Below are 18,273 nucleotides of genomic sequence, written 5' to 3' on the forward strand. Positions count from 1 at the left end.
ACTGAATGTATAATTTTGGATTTTTTTTTTCACTTGTTGTGTCTAAGCATTTCCCTCGTTACTCCATAGTCTTCATTTACCTCATTTTTGTGACTTCATAATCTTGCCCTGTTTTATGCAGTTTGTTTCATACTTTTCATGATTGTAAATATGCTGTGAATGAACTTGTCACATAGCTTTTTTTTTTTTTTTTTCCTATTAGGCTTACTTCCTTCCGGAGTTTACCTGTAAAAGTACAGAGTCAAAGGCAATAAAGGTGTTTAGGACTTTTGATGCTGGATTCTTTCCTGTTTGCTATCAGAGGATTTTGCCTATTTATTTTGCTACCAACAATATAGGAATTTCTATTTCATATAACCTTCATCAATACTGGGGATTTTTTTTGTTATTTTTGTTTTATTTATTTTTTAATTGACATATAATATTTATACATTTAAGGTATATGACAGGTTAATTTGATACATTTATATATTGTAATATGATTGCTGTTGTGATAATTAGCACCTGTCATTACGTAATTACCATTTCCTTTCAGTGGTTGGGATAATTGAGTTCTAGTCTCTGAGCAAGTTTGATGATTATAATATTGTCTATATTCACTATATTGTATATTAGGTCTCTAGGACTTATTTACTACTCATTGCATGTTTGTACCCTTAAATGGTATCCCCAATACCCCACATCTCAGGGGTTATTTTTTAAGTAAACTTTTTATTCTAGAATAATTTCAGATTTGCAGAAAAGTTGGAGACAGTACAGTTTCCTTGGATCCCTCACCCAGTTCACACAGTTATCAACAACCTACGTTACAGTGCAACATTTGTCAAATCTAAAAAATCTACTTAGGTATATACTGTTAACCAAACTCCAGACTTCATTCATATTTCACCAGTTTTTCCATCACTGTCCTTTTTCTGTTCTAGGACAAAACCCAGAATTGTATATAATAACTTTAATTTCTAAAATTTAATATTATGGTTTTAAAATGACATTGTATTATTGTCAGTCTGTTTTTAAAAAAAATTTTTTTTTAAGGTCAAGTTTTGTTTATTTGTTTGTTTAGATTTATTTATTTATTTGAGAGAGAGGGAGAGCATGAGCAGGGGAAGGGACAGAAGGAGGAGAGAGAATCATAAGCAGACTCCAAACTGACCTGAGCTGAAACCAAAAGTCAGACACTAAACCAACTGAGCCACCCAGGTCCCCCAAGAGGTCACGTTTTAAAGGGAATATTTCTAATTATTCTGCTTGATAGTGGGAAGATTGGGGGTTAACTTCCATCCCAATAAATTTGCTTTATCAGAGTATTATTCCTGTTACTAAAAAACTAGAAGCATAGTTCTGTGGTCTTCCTGCAAAAAGTGCATAATCCAAACGTGAACATGAGGAAATATCAGTCAAACACACATTGAGAGATAGTCTACAAAGTAGCCAGCCTGTATTCTTAAAAAATGTCAAGGCCAAGAATGACAAAGACTAAAGAGCTGTTCCAGATTAAAGGAGACTCAAGAAGCATGGCTCTAGATTGGATCCTGAACCTAGGAGAAAAGGTAGCTATATAAAGACATTATTAGGCCAAGTGACAAAATTTGAATGTAGACTGTGGGATAGAAAATAGCATTTTATCAATGTTAAGTTTCCTGATTTTAATCATTGAACTGTGTCTGTTCATGAAGGAGGATGTCCCAATGCTTAGGAAATACACACTGAATTGCTTGGGGGAGAGGGACCAGGTATCTCCAATTTATCCTCAAATGGTTCAGGAAAAAATTGTGCATGTATGTGTCTGTGTGTGTATAAACATTCACATATATGTAGAGGGAGAGAGAGTGATAAATGGGCAAAATATAAACAATTGATAAATCTAGTTAAAAGATATAAGGGGAGTTTTTCTTATGATTCCTGCAACATTGAAATTATATCAGAAACTTAACCTTCCTCCCCCCAAAAACAACAACTAGAGATATAGCAGCAAAAACTTCCTATTGAGTCTCAAGAGATCCTCAAATGTAAGTTGTCTCTTTTGGTCCTACAGGTGAACAGATGTACCAACCCACAGATTTTTATTTTATGCATAATTAAGGGCCACCTTTTCATAACTCCTGATTTATTATAGTCTACTAAAATGCAATGTTCTTATTAATATCAGTAATTAGTAATTTGTTGAGGACCCACAGTTCCATATTCCAAAAAGTCTGGAATGCTTGGCAAAATTGGCACTTTATAACCATTTGCCATTGTAGAGATTTATAATTTCTCCTGTGTTTAGGAAGTACCCTTTGTTTTTTGTTTTGTTTTGTTTTGTTTTAAAGATTTTATTTATTTATTTGACAAAGAGAGAGAGATCACAAGTAGGCAGAGCAGCAGGCAGAGAGAGAGGGGGAAGCAAGCTCCCTGCTGAGCAGAGAGCCCAATGAGGGGCTCAGTCCCAGGAGCCTGAGATCATGACCTGAGCTGAAGACAGAGGCTTAACCAACTGAGCCACCTAGGTGCCCCAGACGTACCCTTTGTTAACAGTACACTCTTGAATTGTTGTTGTTGCTGTTTTTCACTTACTCTGGTTCTAGAAGCATTTACTATAAATTAAATCATGATTACATGCTGCTTTTGTTGATTGTGTGGGTTACTACTTAGATATTGCGGTTTCTCTCTGTTTCTTGGCTCTTGGGGTTCTTTGTTCAGTGGAATGGACTTGGAGTCTTTGGCCTTTTAGTAGGTCAGAGGACTTAGATAATTACTGGTTGAAAGGGTTAATCAGGGACACTTCCTTTGGCCCTCCCTAGGTGGCTTTCTCGTCTCCAAGACTTGCCCCCTCCTTTGCTTTACATTTTGGCCTTTATCAGACCAACAAAGAGGGAGGTGTGTACTCCCTGTGTTGGGTTAATAATCACTCAAATATTGGTTTATTAACACTCCCTAAGTGGGTCTTGAAAGTGAAAAATCAAAGGCCTCCCCAATTCACAAGTCTGATCATTGATTTGCCTCAAGTTTCACTAAGTGGCCTCAGCATATGGCCAGCTAAAGTTCTTCACAGTAGCCCATCACTTGAAGTCATGTATTTGAAAACGTTTTTTGAGCACATGAAAAATGATAGTAGTTGTTAGATTAAGACAATGGTAATAGATGATTTTCACCTGTTTTAAAATTTGTCTTTCTTCTTATATCAGCTTCTCAATTACGAAAGGAATAGAAGACAAATATTTGTATCACTGAATCAGGATGTTGATTACTATAATTTTGCTGTTTAACCAACCCATGTGAAACATTCTTAATAATGGCATGATGGCCTCTTTGGATGGTGAAATGGCAATATCCTGTAAGTCAGCTTTGACCCAACAATTTCAATTTCAGAAAGCTGTCTTGTTAATGTACTCCCATGTTTGTCTAGAGGCATACGCTCAATGATAATCACTGTAGCTTGGTTTAGAACGGTAGATGGTGGGAAACAAACCAAGGTCCATCAAAACAAGACTTGTTAAATAAATTATGGTATGTTTATAGAATAGGATAAAATTCAGCTGCTGAAATTACAATGTAGTCTTGTTTCCGGTCCAACGTATAAGAAATTTGGAAGTCACCACACCACCCTAACAAGTAAAAAGCTGAACAAACCACATAATCAGCAACTCTTCTTAGATTTCTCAGAGAAGTGAGGTTACAGAGCAATCCGCTGCCTCTAAATTTGGAGAGACGAGCAAGGAATACAGAGAATCACAGTTTATTAGAGCAGAGCCGAAACCACTACAATAACCAGGGCCAGGTTGGAGAAATGAACTGTAATTGACAAATTGCCAGAGGCTCAGCATAGACAAGCCTGAGATAAAAGTTCCTGGGAAATCAAGTCATAGTCCTTCTTTCCCCACTTCTGTGTTTTAACTCCAGGGAGCATTAACAGGTCTGCACAGTGAATATCAGAGAAAAATCCCCCTGTAATTCAGGGATGGGCAGGGGAAAAGTAACCATTTTTAAATATGTGAGAGAGTTCTGTTCTTAACAAGATCTGCCTTCAGGAGTAGTCTATCTAGCCTTTTATGTGAAGAAAGGAAAATAATCAATTCCAGCCCCTTCTAGCCTTGAATTTTTAAAACTACTCTTTAAAAATGCCTTTAAAAAAGTCAGTAGACTGTAGAGGTATGGATATTTCTGGGCTCTGAATTCTGTTCCGTATATTTATATAATATATCTGTATGCCAGTAGAGTCTACAATTACCCTAGTTTTGTAGTAAGGTTTGAAGTGGGAAATATTACATCTCCAAGTTTGCTTTTTTTTTTTTTTTTTTTTTGAAAATTGTTTTGCTTATTCTGGGCTCCTTTTATTTCCATATGAATTTTAGTGTTAGCTGGCCAATTTCTGTAAAACTGCCAGTTGGGATTTTGATAAAGATTGCATTGAATATATAGATCAATTTGGGAGTAAAATTGGTCGTCTTTACTACATAACTCTTATGTTCCTTGAAGACAGAATGTCTTTCCATTTATTTAAGCCTTCTTTAATTTCTTTCATCAGTGTTCTATAGTTTTCAGTGTACAAGTCTTGCACTTTTAAATTTATTCTGGGTTGCCTGGGTGGTTCAGTCATTAAGCGTCTGCCTTCGACTCACGTTCATGATCTCAGGATCCTGGGTTCAAGCCCCACTTCGGGCTCCCTTCTCAATGGGAGGCCTGCTTCTCCCTCTCCCACTCCCCCTGTTTATGTTCCCTCTCTTGCTCTGTCCCTCTGTCAAATAAATAAAATCTTTAAAATCTAAAAAAACAAACAAATAAATGTGTTCTTTTTTATGCTTTTTTATATTATTATATATAGAATTGTTTTTCTTTTTTTTTTTTTAAGATTTTATTTATTTATTTGACAGACAGAGATCACACGTAGGCAGAGAGGCAGGCAGAGAGAGAGATAGGAGGAAGCAGGCTCCCCGCTGAGCAGAGAACACGATGTGGGACTCGATCCCAGGACCCTGGGATCATGACCTGATCCGAAGGCAGAGGCTTTAACCCACTGAGCCACCCAGGTGCCCCTAGAATTGTTTTCTGATTTCAGTTTCAAATAGTTAATTGCTAATATATAGAAATACACTTCTATTTGTATGTTGATCTTGTATCCTGCAACTTTGCTGAACTTATTACCTCTAATTGTTTCTTGTGATTCTTTAGGTTTTTCTTTATATGAGATCGTGTTATCAGCCAAGAGAGATAGTTTTACTTCTTCCTTTGAAATCTACATGCCTTCCATTTCTTTTTCTTGCCAATACTATTCTGCCTAGAATCTGTATATCTTGTTTAATAGAAATGGTGAACACAGACATGCTTGTGTTAATCCTGATCTTAGGGAGAAGTCTTTTAGTCTTTCACCATTAACTATTCAATGTACGAAAGGAATCCATCAAAATCCTTGAGGAGAACACGGGCAGCAACCTCTTCGACCTCTGCCGCAGCAACATCTTCCTAGGAACAACGCAAAAGGCAAGGGAAGCAAGGGAAAAAATGAACTACTGGGATTTCATCAAGATCAAAAGCTTTTGCACAGCAAAGGAAACAGTTAACAAAATCAAAAGACAACTGACAGAATGGGAGAAGATATTTGCAAACGACATATCAGATAAAGGACGAGTGTCCAGAATCTATAAAGAACTTAGCAAACTCAACACCCAAAGAACAAATAATCCAATCAAGAAATGGGCAGAAGACATGAACAGACATTTCTGCAATGATGTTAACTATATGTTTCCCGTAGATGCACTTTATCATGTTGAGGGAGTTCCCTTTTATTCCTAGTTTGTATAGTGCTTTTTGTCATGAACATGTATTGGATTTTGTCAAATGCTTTTTCTTTGTCTATGGACATAAACTTTGGGGTTTTTTTCCCTTTAGTAAGATAGCATGTTATATTACTTGATTTTCATACGTTGAACAAACTTTTATTCCTGGCGTAAATCCTACACAGTCATGTGTATAATTCCTTTATGTGTTGCTGAATTCAGTTCTTTAGTATTTTGTTGAGAATTTTAACGTCTAGGGGAACCTGGGTGGCTCAGTGGGTTAAAGCCTCTGCCTTCAGCTCAGGTTGTGATCTCAGGGTCCTGGGATTAAGCCCCGCATCGGGCTCTCTGCTCAGCAGTGAACCTGCTTCTTCCACTTTCTGTCTCTGCCTGCCTGTCTGCCTACTTGTGATCTCTCTCTAATAAATAAATAGAATCTTTAAAAAAGAAAGAATTTTAACATCTGTATTCATAAGAAATATTGGTTTGTAGTTTTCCTTTTTTGAGACATCTTTATCTGGTTTTGGTGTTAGGGACTGGCCTCATAGAATGAGTTGAGGAGTATTTCTTCCTTGCCTGTTTTTAGAAGAGTTTGTGAAGGACTGGTGTTAACTCTTTAAACCTCTGGTAGGATTAACCAATGAAGCCTTCTGGTCCTGGACTTTTCTTTGTGAGAAATTTTTTTTTAACTGCTAGTTCAATTTCTTGCTACACATCTATTCAGATTTTTTCTTTCTTCTTGAGTCAGTTTTAGTAGTGTGTGTCTTTCTAAGAATTTGTCCAGGGGTGTCTGGGTGGCTCAGTGGGTTAAGCCTCTGCCTTTGGCTAAGGTCATGATCTCAGGGTTGTGGGATCAAGCCCTGCATCAGGCTCTCTGCTCAGCAGGAGCTTGCTTCCCTTACCCCCTCTGCCTGCTTGTGATCTCTGTCAAATAAATAGACAAAATCTTAAAAAAAAAAAAAAAAAGAATTTGTCCAACTCATCTAGGTTGTCTAATTTGTTGGCATATCATTACTCATAGTAGTCCCTTAAAATCCTCTTTATATCTATAAAGTTGGTAACAAGGTACTCACTTTAATTTCTGATTTTGATAACTAAATTCTTTTTTTTCCCTTAGTCTAGCTAGAGGTATGTCAATCTTCTGATCTTTTCAAAGAATCAACTTTTGGTTTTGTTGAGTATCACTATTGCTTTTCTCGTGTCTAATTTGTTTACTTCTCTGCTGATCTTTATTATTTCCTTCTTTCTGCTTGCTTTGGATTTACTTGGCTCTTCTTTTTTTAATTTCTTTTTTTGAAATATTTTATCTATTAGAGAGAGAGTGTGTGTGCACACCCACGTGTACACATGAGCATGGGAGGGAGCAGAGGGAGAGGGGAAGAGAGGATATCAAGCAGACTGTGCTGAGTACAGAACCTAACATGGCACTCAATCCCACGACCTTTGAGCCAAAATCAAGAGTTGGATGCTCAACTGATTGAGCCACCCAGGAGCCCCTTCTTTGTTTAATTTCTTAATATGAAAAGCTAGGCTACTGCTTAGAGTTCTTTCTTCTTTTTTAATATAGGCTTGTACAGTTATGAATTTTCCTCTAAATGCTGCTTCCTGTAGGTCTTAGTATGTTGTATTTTCCTTTTCATTTAACTCAAACTCTTTTCTTATTTGCCTCGTAATTTCTTCTTTGACCCATTAGTTATTTAGGAGTGTGTTTTGTAATTTCCATGCATTTGTGAATTTGCCAGATTTCCCTCTTTTACTGACTTCTAATTTTATTCTATTGTTATTGGAGAACATACTTTAAATTCCTTTAAATGTATTAAGACTTGATTTATTACCTAAAATATGGGTCTATCCAATAGAAAGTTCAATGTGCACATGAGAATATGGATTCTGCTGGTGGTAGGTGGAGGTTTCTGTATACGTCCGTTAGGTCTAATTGGTGTATAATTGTTCAAATCTTCTATTTCCCTGTTGATCTTCTATTTAATTGTCTAGATCATCTGCCTATTTTGTCTGATATTAGTATAACTACTTCAGCTTTCTTTTGGTTACTAACTACATAGTATATTTTTTCATGAGGCTCTGTTCATATATCATTTTCCTTTCCTGTTCTTTCAACCTGTTTGTGTCTTTGAATCTAAAATGAGTCACTTTAGATAATATATAGTTTGGTCATGGCTTTTTAAAAATCTACTCTGCCGGTCTCTGACTTTAATTGTAGCGTTTAATCCATTTAAATTTAATGTGATTACTCAAAAGGTGGGATTTAGGGGCACCTGGTGGGTCAGTTGTTTAAGCATCCAACTCTTTCTTTTTTTTTTATTTATATATTCATTTTATTTATTTATTTATTTAAATTTAATTTTATTTTTTCAGTGTTCCAAGATTCATTGTTTATGCACCACACCCAGTGCTCCATGCAATACGTGCCCTCCTTAATACCTACCACCAGGCTCACCCATCGCCCCACCCCCCAAGAATCCAACTCTTGATTTTGGCTCAGATCATGATCTCAGGGTCCTGAGATTGAGCCTCACACTGGGCTGTATGCTCAGTGGAGCATCTTCTTAAGATTCTCTCTCTCTCCCTCTCCTTCAGCCCCACCCCCGCGTACCCTTTCTCCCTCTCTCAAATAAATAAATAAATCGTAAAAAATAATAATAAAATGGTAAGATTTGATTCTGCCACTTTGTACTTTGTTTTCTATACATATTTTTTGTTCCTTTAATCTTCCATATGGCTTTCTTTTGCATTAAACATATATTTTCTAGTGTGCTCTTTTAATTCCCTGTCATTTCTGTTACTGTGGATTTCCTGGTGTTGTAATTAATAGCTTATAATAATCTAGTTCAGACTAATTCCAACTTAACTTTAACAGCTTGCCAAAACTTGGCTCCTGTATACTCCATTCTTTTCCCACTCCTTTTGTGGTGTAATTGTAGTACAAACTATGTCTTTATATCTTATATGCTGCTCATCCACATATATTTATAATTATTGCTTGATGCAGTTGTCTTTTAAATCATACAGGAGAAAAAAAGAGTTACAGAAATACATTTATGCTACCTTTTATGTTTACCAGTGTAGTTACCCTTATTAGTGCTATTTATTTCTCTTTTTTTCCCATTTTTTAATTTAAGTATAGTTGACACACAATGTTGCATTAGTTACATTTTCAGTTGTACAACATAGTGATTTAACAGCCCCATATATTACGCTATACTCAAATCCCCAAGTACAGCTACTGTCTTTCACCATACAATGCTATTACAACATAATTGAGTATATTGCCGAACCTTTCATCCATATGACTATCTATTCCATAACTGGAAACCTGTACTTCCCACTGCCCTTCACCCATTTTACCCATCCCTCCATCCCCTTCCTTCTGGCAACCATCAGTTTATACTTTATATTTAAAAATCTGTTTCTGCTTTTTAAAAAATTTACTTGTTTGTGCATTTGTTTTTTATATTCCACATATGAGTTAAATTATATGGTATTTGTCTTTCTCTGATTTATTTCACTTAGCATTATACTCTCTAGGTTCTTTTTTTTTTTTAAGATTTTATTTATTTATTTATTTGACAGAGAGAAATCACAAGTAGATGGAGAGGCAGGCAGAGAGAGACAGAGGGAAGCAGGCTCCCCGCTGAGCAGAGAGCCCGATGCGGGACTCGATCCCAGCACCCTGAGATCATGACCTGAGCCTAAGGCAGCGGCCTAAACCACTGAGCCACCCAGGCACCCCTACTCTCTAGGTTCTATTAGTGATGTTGCAAATGGCAAAATCTAATTTTTTATGGCCAAGTAATATTCCATAGTGTGTATGTACACACACACACACACACAAACATACTACATCTTCTTTATCCATTTATCCACACACACACCACATCCTCTTTATCCATTTATCTATCAATAGACACTTAGGTTGCTTCCATATCTTGGCTACTGTAAATAATGGTAAAATAAACATAGGGTTGCTATGTTTTTGTTTTCTTTGGGTAAATACCCAGTAGTGGAATTACTGGAGCATATGGAATTTTTATTTTTAACTTTTTGAAGAACTAACATACTATTTTCCACAGTGGTTGCACCAATTTACATTTCTACCAGCAGTGCACAAGGGTTTCTTTTTCTCCACATCAAGTGGAGAAAACCAACAAGTGTTGGTGAGGTTTTTGATTGGTTTTTGGTTTTTGATTCTAGCTACTCTGACAGGTATGAGGTGTTAGCTCATTGTAGTTTTGATTTGCATTTTCCCTGATTATTAGTGATATTGAGCATCTTTTCATGTATTTGTTGGCCATCTGTATGTCTTCTTTGGAAAAAAATGTCTCTTAGGTCCTCTACCCGTTTTTAATCAGATTATGTGGTTTTTTGGTGTTGAGTTGTAGAAGTTTTTTTTATATATTTTGGATATTAACCCCTTTATCAAATATATCATTTACAAATCATCTTCACCCATTCAGTAGGTTGCCTTTGTGTTTTATTGGTGATTTCCTTTACTGTGCAAAAGTGGGTATAGTCCCAATAGTTCTCTTTTGCTTTTTGTTTACCTTGCCTGAGGAGGCAGACATACCTAGAAAACTCTTGCTAAGGCTCATGGCAAAGAGATTACTGCCTGTATTTTCTAGAAGTTTTATGATTTCAGGGAGGGACAGAATATTTGAAGAGAAGCAAACCAAGATTCTGTTTCAGTTGTGTATGTAACATTTTCTCTGTCTTAAAATTTGAGCCTCAGATTTTTCCATCCACAGAAGAGTGATGCAAATACATCTCCCCATCTGTTCTGTAGGGCTCTGTGAAGGTTATTCAGTACATAGAGATGCTTTGGCCCCTTTAGAAGAAAGGCACTTAACTTCTTCAAGGCTTCATTATTGTTACTTCCAGTTTTACTTCCCACTGTGTGTCCTTGATCAAGCCACTGAACCAATTGCTTCTGTTGCTCCACCCAACACCCCCCGTCTTTTTTCCACCCCCCTCTCTTTTTAAGGAAGAGATAATGCTCATTCTCTCCCCATCGACATGGCAGTAAATTTATTCTTATTTCATTTTATTTTATTTAAATTCAATAAGTTAACATATAGTTAGTTTCAGATGTAGAGATCAGTAATTCATCAGTTGCATATAACATAACAGTAAATTTAAATTGTTTTACATGTGTTTAAATTTACTTGAAGATGTTCAGGAAAATCTGCTGTTATTTGTAGTTTGACTGGCAATTAGGATTATTTTGCACAGATGGAGTATATTTTAATGTAATCCTGATGTGATTATTTGAAGTTTTTCTTAATATTATGCATAATACTAGAAATAGAGTTTTGAAACCTCCTATAGTCCTTTGTATGTATCTCTCCCTCCTTCCTTCTCTCTTTCTTCTTTTTTTGTCTAGTATCTAGCTCTATTAAATCCAAGCTTCTCTGTGAAAAGTGGTTAGAATCTTCAGCTTTTTAAAAATTGTGATAAAATATATATATAACATAAAATTTACCATTTTAACCATGTTCCAGTGTACAATTCAGTGGAATTAATTACTTTCACATAGTTGTGCAATGTGTACATCCATTTTTGAAAAATGCAGATTCCACAGTTGCTGGGCAATATTTGTTTTGTGAACCAATATTGTTATTAAAATTAACTAATATGGACTGTACTGTGTTTCTGACATTTTGTGGAAGCTGTGAGTTTTATAAAACAAGGTCGGTGTTGATTTTAGTGATCATACATCCTTTTCCTCATTTCATTTAAGAGAATAACCTAAACAACCTATTTGTTTATCCACAGGATGTTTAATTCACATCTTTTTTGGTGTCGCAGGTTGCAAGGCAGGCGGGAATTAACTTGGGGACAGCCATGTCAAGAGGATTGTATCAACCAGCAACAATCTTTATGGGCCGCCAAATGTCAGCTGTCTCAAGCATTGGAGGTTTCAGTACGGAGCAGAAATCTCCCCAGCCCACAAAGAACTTTTCAATTCCTGACCCACATTCACACCGACAGACAGCCCAGAGCGGTAATGTGACAGACAGCTATGTAGTACAAACTAATAGTGACACACAGCGCTTAAATAAGTCTGACAAAATAGATGGAAAGACATCTCTTCAGACTGGTGAAGAAACGCCAGTCACAGCCAGCGCATTGTCTGAGAAGGAACAAACTCATTGCTTGCAGATAGGAAGCAACACACGTCACAGCAAGAGTAGTTTATCTGAAGGCAAAAAGTCTGCTGAACTCCATTCCCTGTTACGGGAAAGATTAAGTCCAGAGAACAGAACCACGGATTTAAAGTGTGACAGTTCCAACAGATCAGCAGGATCAGAGGGAGAAATACTGACACAGGAACATATTGAAGTCAAGGAAGAAAGAGCCAGACCGCCAGTCTCTCCGATATCAGTCTCAGAATACTGTGCATTTGAAAATAAGTGTTCTCAAGAGAAGGATTCTGCTTGGGAAGGTTTCTCAGGTGGGGTGAGAGGCTGAGCTTGTTTGCTGATTTTTGTTGGTGTTTAGTTTTGGGGGTGGTAGCGTTCTTGTGTAAGAAAAACATATACTCTTTAGTTTTTTCTCTGTCAAAAGAGCAAACCAGTGACTTGGCCAACAAATTCCATTCTAATGAATTCTTGAATATAGGCATGGAAATATTTTCGCAAGCTAATTTGCTGACTTTAAAGCCCACTGTGATATTTTTATTGACTTTTCATGTACTATAGTTAGTTGTAGATTGTTTCTACGTGTATGAAGCTGAGTAATTCTGCCTGTGAGGCAGAACTTGTTTACCTCGCTTCTCCCTGAAGTTAGTGATTGGTAATCTATGCATATCCCCTCTTACAGATCATCTTCCTCCCAGGGGCCCCGAGTCACAGAAACCCTTCAGAAAAATGCAGGAAGAGCAGGAGGAGAAAAGTTTGAGCAGCAGCAGCAGTGACCTCACAGTCTCTGTAAGTGAAGATGATCTCATTTTCAAGAGTCCAGAACCACAGCCAAATCCGAGTGACAAGATGGAAGGAGAAGATGGAATAGAGGCCTTAAAATTAATCCACTCGGAGCAAGAAAGAGATGCCCTATCCACCGAAAAACATAATTGTATTTTGCAAACCCTAAGCTCTTCTGATTCAAAAAAGGAATCCTCCACTAACTCACCAACAAGAGAGTAAGCCATTCAATTTTTTTTTTTTTTTTTTACTGTTCTGTTTTTAATTATAGACATTTTTAGAGACTATTCCACTGGGAATGTATTATTGAACCCTCAGCCATGGGTAGATAAGTTCCTTAAGTCTCATAAACAGTCTTTTAGATAAGGTCTGATTTTTCTTTTCTTTTTTTTTTTTTAATGAAATAGCTTTAAAAGTCTGAATATCATTGAATCCTGGTGATTGGCAGTTTATAATTATATCCAAACAATCTCTAGTTAATTTGTAAGTCATTCCTCCCATACCCTGCCTTACAGCCTTTTAGAAAAGAAATCATTTTTCAAGTTGTGGTAACACAGGTGACAAATAGTTAAACTTACTAGGAGTTCATCTTTAGAGGCTAAGAACTTTGTATCTGATTAATTTGCTTAATCCTTTAATTCCTTACCATGGTATCATATGGTTAAATATGAGTTTACAAGTTCTGTTACAAGTATTTCTAAGTCAGCTTTCCTTTTCTGAATGTAAAAATGAGGACACTGGGATCTTTAATGTTAAGTAGGAACAACATCCATGTTATACATCCTGAGCACTTAAATATTCACCTTATGGGGCGCCTGGATGGCTCAGTCGGTTGAGAGTCTGACTTTTGGTTTCGGTTCAGGTCATGATCTCATGGGTCATGGGATAGAGCTGTCTTAGCCTTCGGCTCTGTGCTCAATAGGGAGTCTGCTTGAAAAATTCTTTCCCTCTGCTCCTTTCCCCATTCATGCATGCACATTCTCTCTCTCTAAATAAATCTTTAAAAAATCATATCTAACTCATAAAAGCTGATTTATGATTTTTACTACTGACTTGTATAGAAAGCATAGAAACTGTTAGAAAACCAATTCTGCAATAAAAAGTAGCATCACATCTCTTGTAAGGATAGAAGGAACCTAAGTAAACAACCTAAGGTGGATCTCATCTTTTAAAAACAGGGAAACCAAGGCCAGGAACATAGGAGTGACATTTGAGCCATTCAGGGAGACCTATACAGCCTACCTCCCCAGCCTCCATACTACCTCTAGAACTTTCTTTTATACTGCAATGGTGTCACTCTTTCTTTTCAAGCATCTCAGCAACAGTGAAAAACTAAGTAGGCATTCTTGCATATCAGGGTATATATTCTCTTTTAGAACACTGTTATCCTTTTCAGCATATTGCTTCTTACCACTCATAATCTACTTATGTGAAAAAGTTTAATTATAGTCTGATTGACTCCAAGCTGGCATTCAAGAAATACTTACTAAGAGCACCCCCAAGTACAAAGTACTTGCACTATGGATGGAAGAACTGACAAGTTTCCTGTCCTGGTTTGTTGCAAAGGCAAGCCAAATGGGTTTGTCTAGTCATAATACTTCTCTCCCATCAAAGAGGTACAGGTATTACATCATACATCATCAGAAACTTTATTACTAGAGATAAAGTAATCTATTTGGGGTTTTGTATTCAAAGGCTTCTTTTTATAGCAACTCATTGGCCAAGTTAGTACTTTGGTAGGCTAACCAGGGGGCCAGGGTACTTACTTAGGATTCATTCTTTTTCTGAGATGAAAAACATTGAGTATGTGTGTATATATAAACAATGTCAAAAACATTGAGTATATGTGTGGAATTAAGAGCATTCTATCTCTCTTTCTCCTATATGAATGCCTTTTTCCTGTGACCTTAAAGCCAAGCTCCTTGGAATTTGGGGATATGGTTTTCCAAAATTTATTGGGAAATATGGGCACTTGGGGAATTTTTAAATATTTGCCTTAAAAGAATGCCCCCAGAATGAAAGGTCAGTCAGCACTGGTTGATATTTGTGCTATCAGATTTGAGCCTATTGATTTTTTGTGGTGCAAGTACTCACTATGAATAGGTTGAAAGTGGTTTTAAATGATGCTGGTTAACCTGCTGAGATTCCTACTGCTTTTGAGGCCCTACTTTGTCTTACTTATTATTTAGCTTGAGCTACTCTTATTTGCTCTAAGGGTTAATTATTAATCTGGGGTTATAATCATTTATAGAGCTGACACTGTGACCTCAAAGGTTCATTATCTTGGTTTACTTTAGGGTCTTTTGGGGGCTTAGAGAAAAGTCATTTGAATGAATTTTAGTTAACAAAGATGAGGAGGTAGGACAAAGGCAGACACATAGGAAAATATAAACAGAAAACCGTTACCTCTGATGATGATAGTTATGATGTTTTAGTACATCTCTGTGCCAGCTGAATTGCTGTGTTTGGACATAAAACTTGGTCTTTAGCTTCCTAGCAGTAAAGGTGAAAAGAGGAGTACAGTATGCTGAATAGTTTCCATCCGAGGGGAAAAATGAAGCCAAGGATTATTTTTGTGTTACTTGGTTTTTGTTTTTTTCAGAAAAAAATTGAATGGCTCTTTTGAAATACAGTTCTCATACCATACAATCCACCCATTTGAAGTGTACAGTTCAAGGGTTTGGGTTACATTACATTACTGATTTGTAAAAATTGTGCTATAATATAAAAAACATTTAAAAAGTACCACCTTAAGCATATAATTTAGTGTTAGCACCATCGTGCAACCATCACCAGTATTTCCAAAAGTTGTTCTTTACCCCAAATATAAACTCCATAATCAGGAAGCAGTGATTCCATTCTTTCCTCCTCCCAGTCTCTGGTAACCTCTAATCTACTTTCTGTCTATGAATTTGTCTGTTCCGTTGGTAATTATACAATATTTGACCTTTTGTATCTGGCTTATTTCAGTTAGCATAAGGTCTTTGAAGTTCATACAGATTGTTGCAAATATCAGAACTTCGTTCTATTTTATGGCTAAGTAATATTCCAGCACATGGATATACCACATCTTATATATCCATTCATCTGTTGATGGACACTTGGGTTGCCACTACCTAAAAGCCAAGTGTTTTCGAGAAGCTTCATAACCCAATCCCACGGCTACTTCTAGATATTGAATTCTGGATTCCTTCATCACAGGTTATAATTAACCCTTCTCAGAAGAAAGCATACTAAAATGAAACTGAGAGAAAAAAAAATGTCCCAAAGAATCTTGCTATTCTTTAAGAGTAAATAGTTTGCTGCAAATGTTGGTACAAAGCTCCATGATTTAAAACACTAGACATTTATTACTTTTCACGTATCAGGTGGTTGGCCCAGTGTCATTTGGGGCCATAGGGATAATTTGGCCATGAGCCCCTCTTCATCCAGGAGAGTAGTTCACCCTGTCACCTGGTGGTGGTAGCATAGTTCCCAAGACAGCAAGACAGCAAGCCCCAGGGCCCAAGTGCTTTTAGAGTGTCGCCCCAGCCCAGAGTCAACAGATGAAAAAGTGAGGAGGTCACGACCTCTTGATGGAATAAGTGGCAGAGTCACATTTTAAAAAGTGTGTGTAGTTGGGGAGACACACAAGAAAGGGCAGTTTATGGTCATTTTTTGCAAGCCACCACAGTACTTTAGGACAAATTCAAAGGGAGATAAGCTCAGTGTGAGTTCAAAGGGCAGGAAAAGTTTTGCACAGGTGTTGATGCAGCATCTTGAAGGCTGTTGAGTAAGGCTTCGAGTAAGAAGGCAGTAGAAAGAGGCAAGTTAGATATGGAGGAAGAGTGCAGAAAGGCACATGGATGGAGAGAGCACAGAGGGCAAGGGAAGGTAGAGCCTAGGGTGTGACTGAGGCTCACTGAACAGGACTCCTTGAAGAAAAGGTTTAAAATGGTGCCTGAGGTGTGGCCAGGAACAGGCCTAGAATCAGGTTAATGAATTCAGAGTTCATTTTCTACCTTTTGCACAACTGCTGAAGGGTAGTATGGTGTGTAACTTCACTTAGGAAGATTAATCTGACATGATTAGTCTCATCAGAGAACTAATCATCCACAATGAGGTAGGCAGAATTCTGAGGTGGCTCCCAAGAGTCCTGCCTCCTAGGTGCACTCTGTATCATTCATTTGCCTTGAGTGTGGGTGGGACTGTGCATCTGATGGATTTCCCTCCCGTAATTAGTCTATATTATATGATAGACATGAAGGATTTTGCAAATATGATAAAGTGTCAAATCAGTTGCTTTTGAGCTAATCAAAAAGGAATTATCCAGAGTGGGCCTGACCTAAGCAGATCAGCCTTTACAAGAGCTCGGGTCTTTATGAAGTCAGAGAGTCAAAGCTGCTGGTATACTCTCCTATTTGCCTTGAAAAAGCAAACTTGCCATTTGCGAAGAAGGCCAGAAAGGCAAGAAACAGTTCGCAGGAAGTTCATTTGCCAACAACCAGTGAGCTTGGAGGAGACCCAGAGTTAGACAAGATTGCAGACCTGGCCAATGCCTTGATTTCTGCTTGGTGAGACTGAGTGAAAGACTCCACTAGCCTAGGGGCACCTGGGTGTCTCATTTGGTTAAGCATCTACCTTTGGTTTTGGCTCAGGTCATGATCTCAGGGTCATGAGATCCAGCCCTGTGTGGACTCTGTGCTCAGGGGAGAATCTGCTTGAGATTCTCTCTCTTCCTCTGCAACTCGCCCCGTTTATGTGCTCAATCTCTCTCTCCCTCTCTCTCATTATGCTTATGGTACTATATTTAGGTATAAGATCACCTAGATTTTCTCTTATACTATCTTCTAGAAGTAGTTTACATTTAGATCTGTGATCCATTTTGGGTTAATTTTTGTGAATGGCAGAAGATCAGTTTCCAGATTCATTTTGTCTTTTTGCTTGTGGTTGTCTTATTTGTTCCAGTACCATCTGTTCATAAGACTATCCTTTTTCCATTGAAGAGATGAATAGTTTGTTTGTGTAGATCTGTTTCTGGATTTTCTATTCTATTCCACTGATCTGTTTACCAGTACTATACTGTCTTCATTATAGTAGTTTTGTAGTAAATCTTGAAGTCATCTAGTATCAGTCCTCTGACCTTGCTCTTCTTCAGTACTGTATTGGCTCCTCTAGGTCTTCTGCTTTCCATATAGACTTTAGAATCAGTTTTTCATGATCCAGAAAAATAAGATTTTGCTAAGATTTTGATTGATATTGTATTGAACCCAGAGTTGGTATTCAAAGGGACACCTGGCTGGCTCAGTCAATAGAGCATGTAGTTTTGGATCTCAGGTTTGTGATTTCCAGGCCCACATTGGGTGTGGAGCCTACTTTAAAACAAGAAGGAAGGAAGGTAGGTAAGTGGAAGGAAGGAAGGAAAGAGGGAGAGGGGGTCAGGGAGGGAGGGAGAGATGGAAAGAAAGGAGAGAGAAAGGGGGGAGGAGAAAAAGAGAGAAATAAAAGATACAGACTTAGGAATTCAAGTTGAGAAAAACTGATATCTTAAAAATGTTGAGACTTCCCATGCCTGAACATGGAATATCTCTTCATTTATT

General features: G+C 37.3%; 1 protein-coding gene across 1 annotated transcript in view; it reads left to right on the forward strand.

Moving 5' to 3' along the window:
• KIZ (kizuna centrosomal protein) overlaps window positions 1-18,273 on the forward strand; it is a 130,683-nt gene that overhangs the window by 33,408 nt on the left and 79,002 nt on the right. Inside the window, exons 5-6 of the mRNA XM_059134179.1 lie at window positions 11,580-12,225; window positions 12,594-12,912. Of these exons, the coding sequence (XP_058990162.1) occupies window positions 11,580-12,225; window positions 12,594-12,912 (965 nt within the window). The remainder of the gene's footprint in view (window positions 1-11,579; window positions 12,226-12,593; window positions 12,913-18,273) is intronic.

The sequence above is a fragment of the Mustela lutreola genome, chromosome 9, assembly GCF_030435805.1.
Source record: "Mustela lutreola isolate mMusLut2 chromosome 9, mMusLut2.pri, whole genome shotgun sequence".
Taxonomy (NCBI): Eukaryota; Metazoa; Chordata; class Mammalia; order Carnivora; family Mustelidae; genus Mustela; species Mustela lutreola.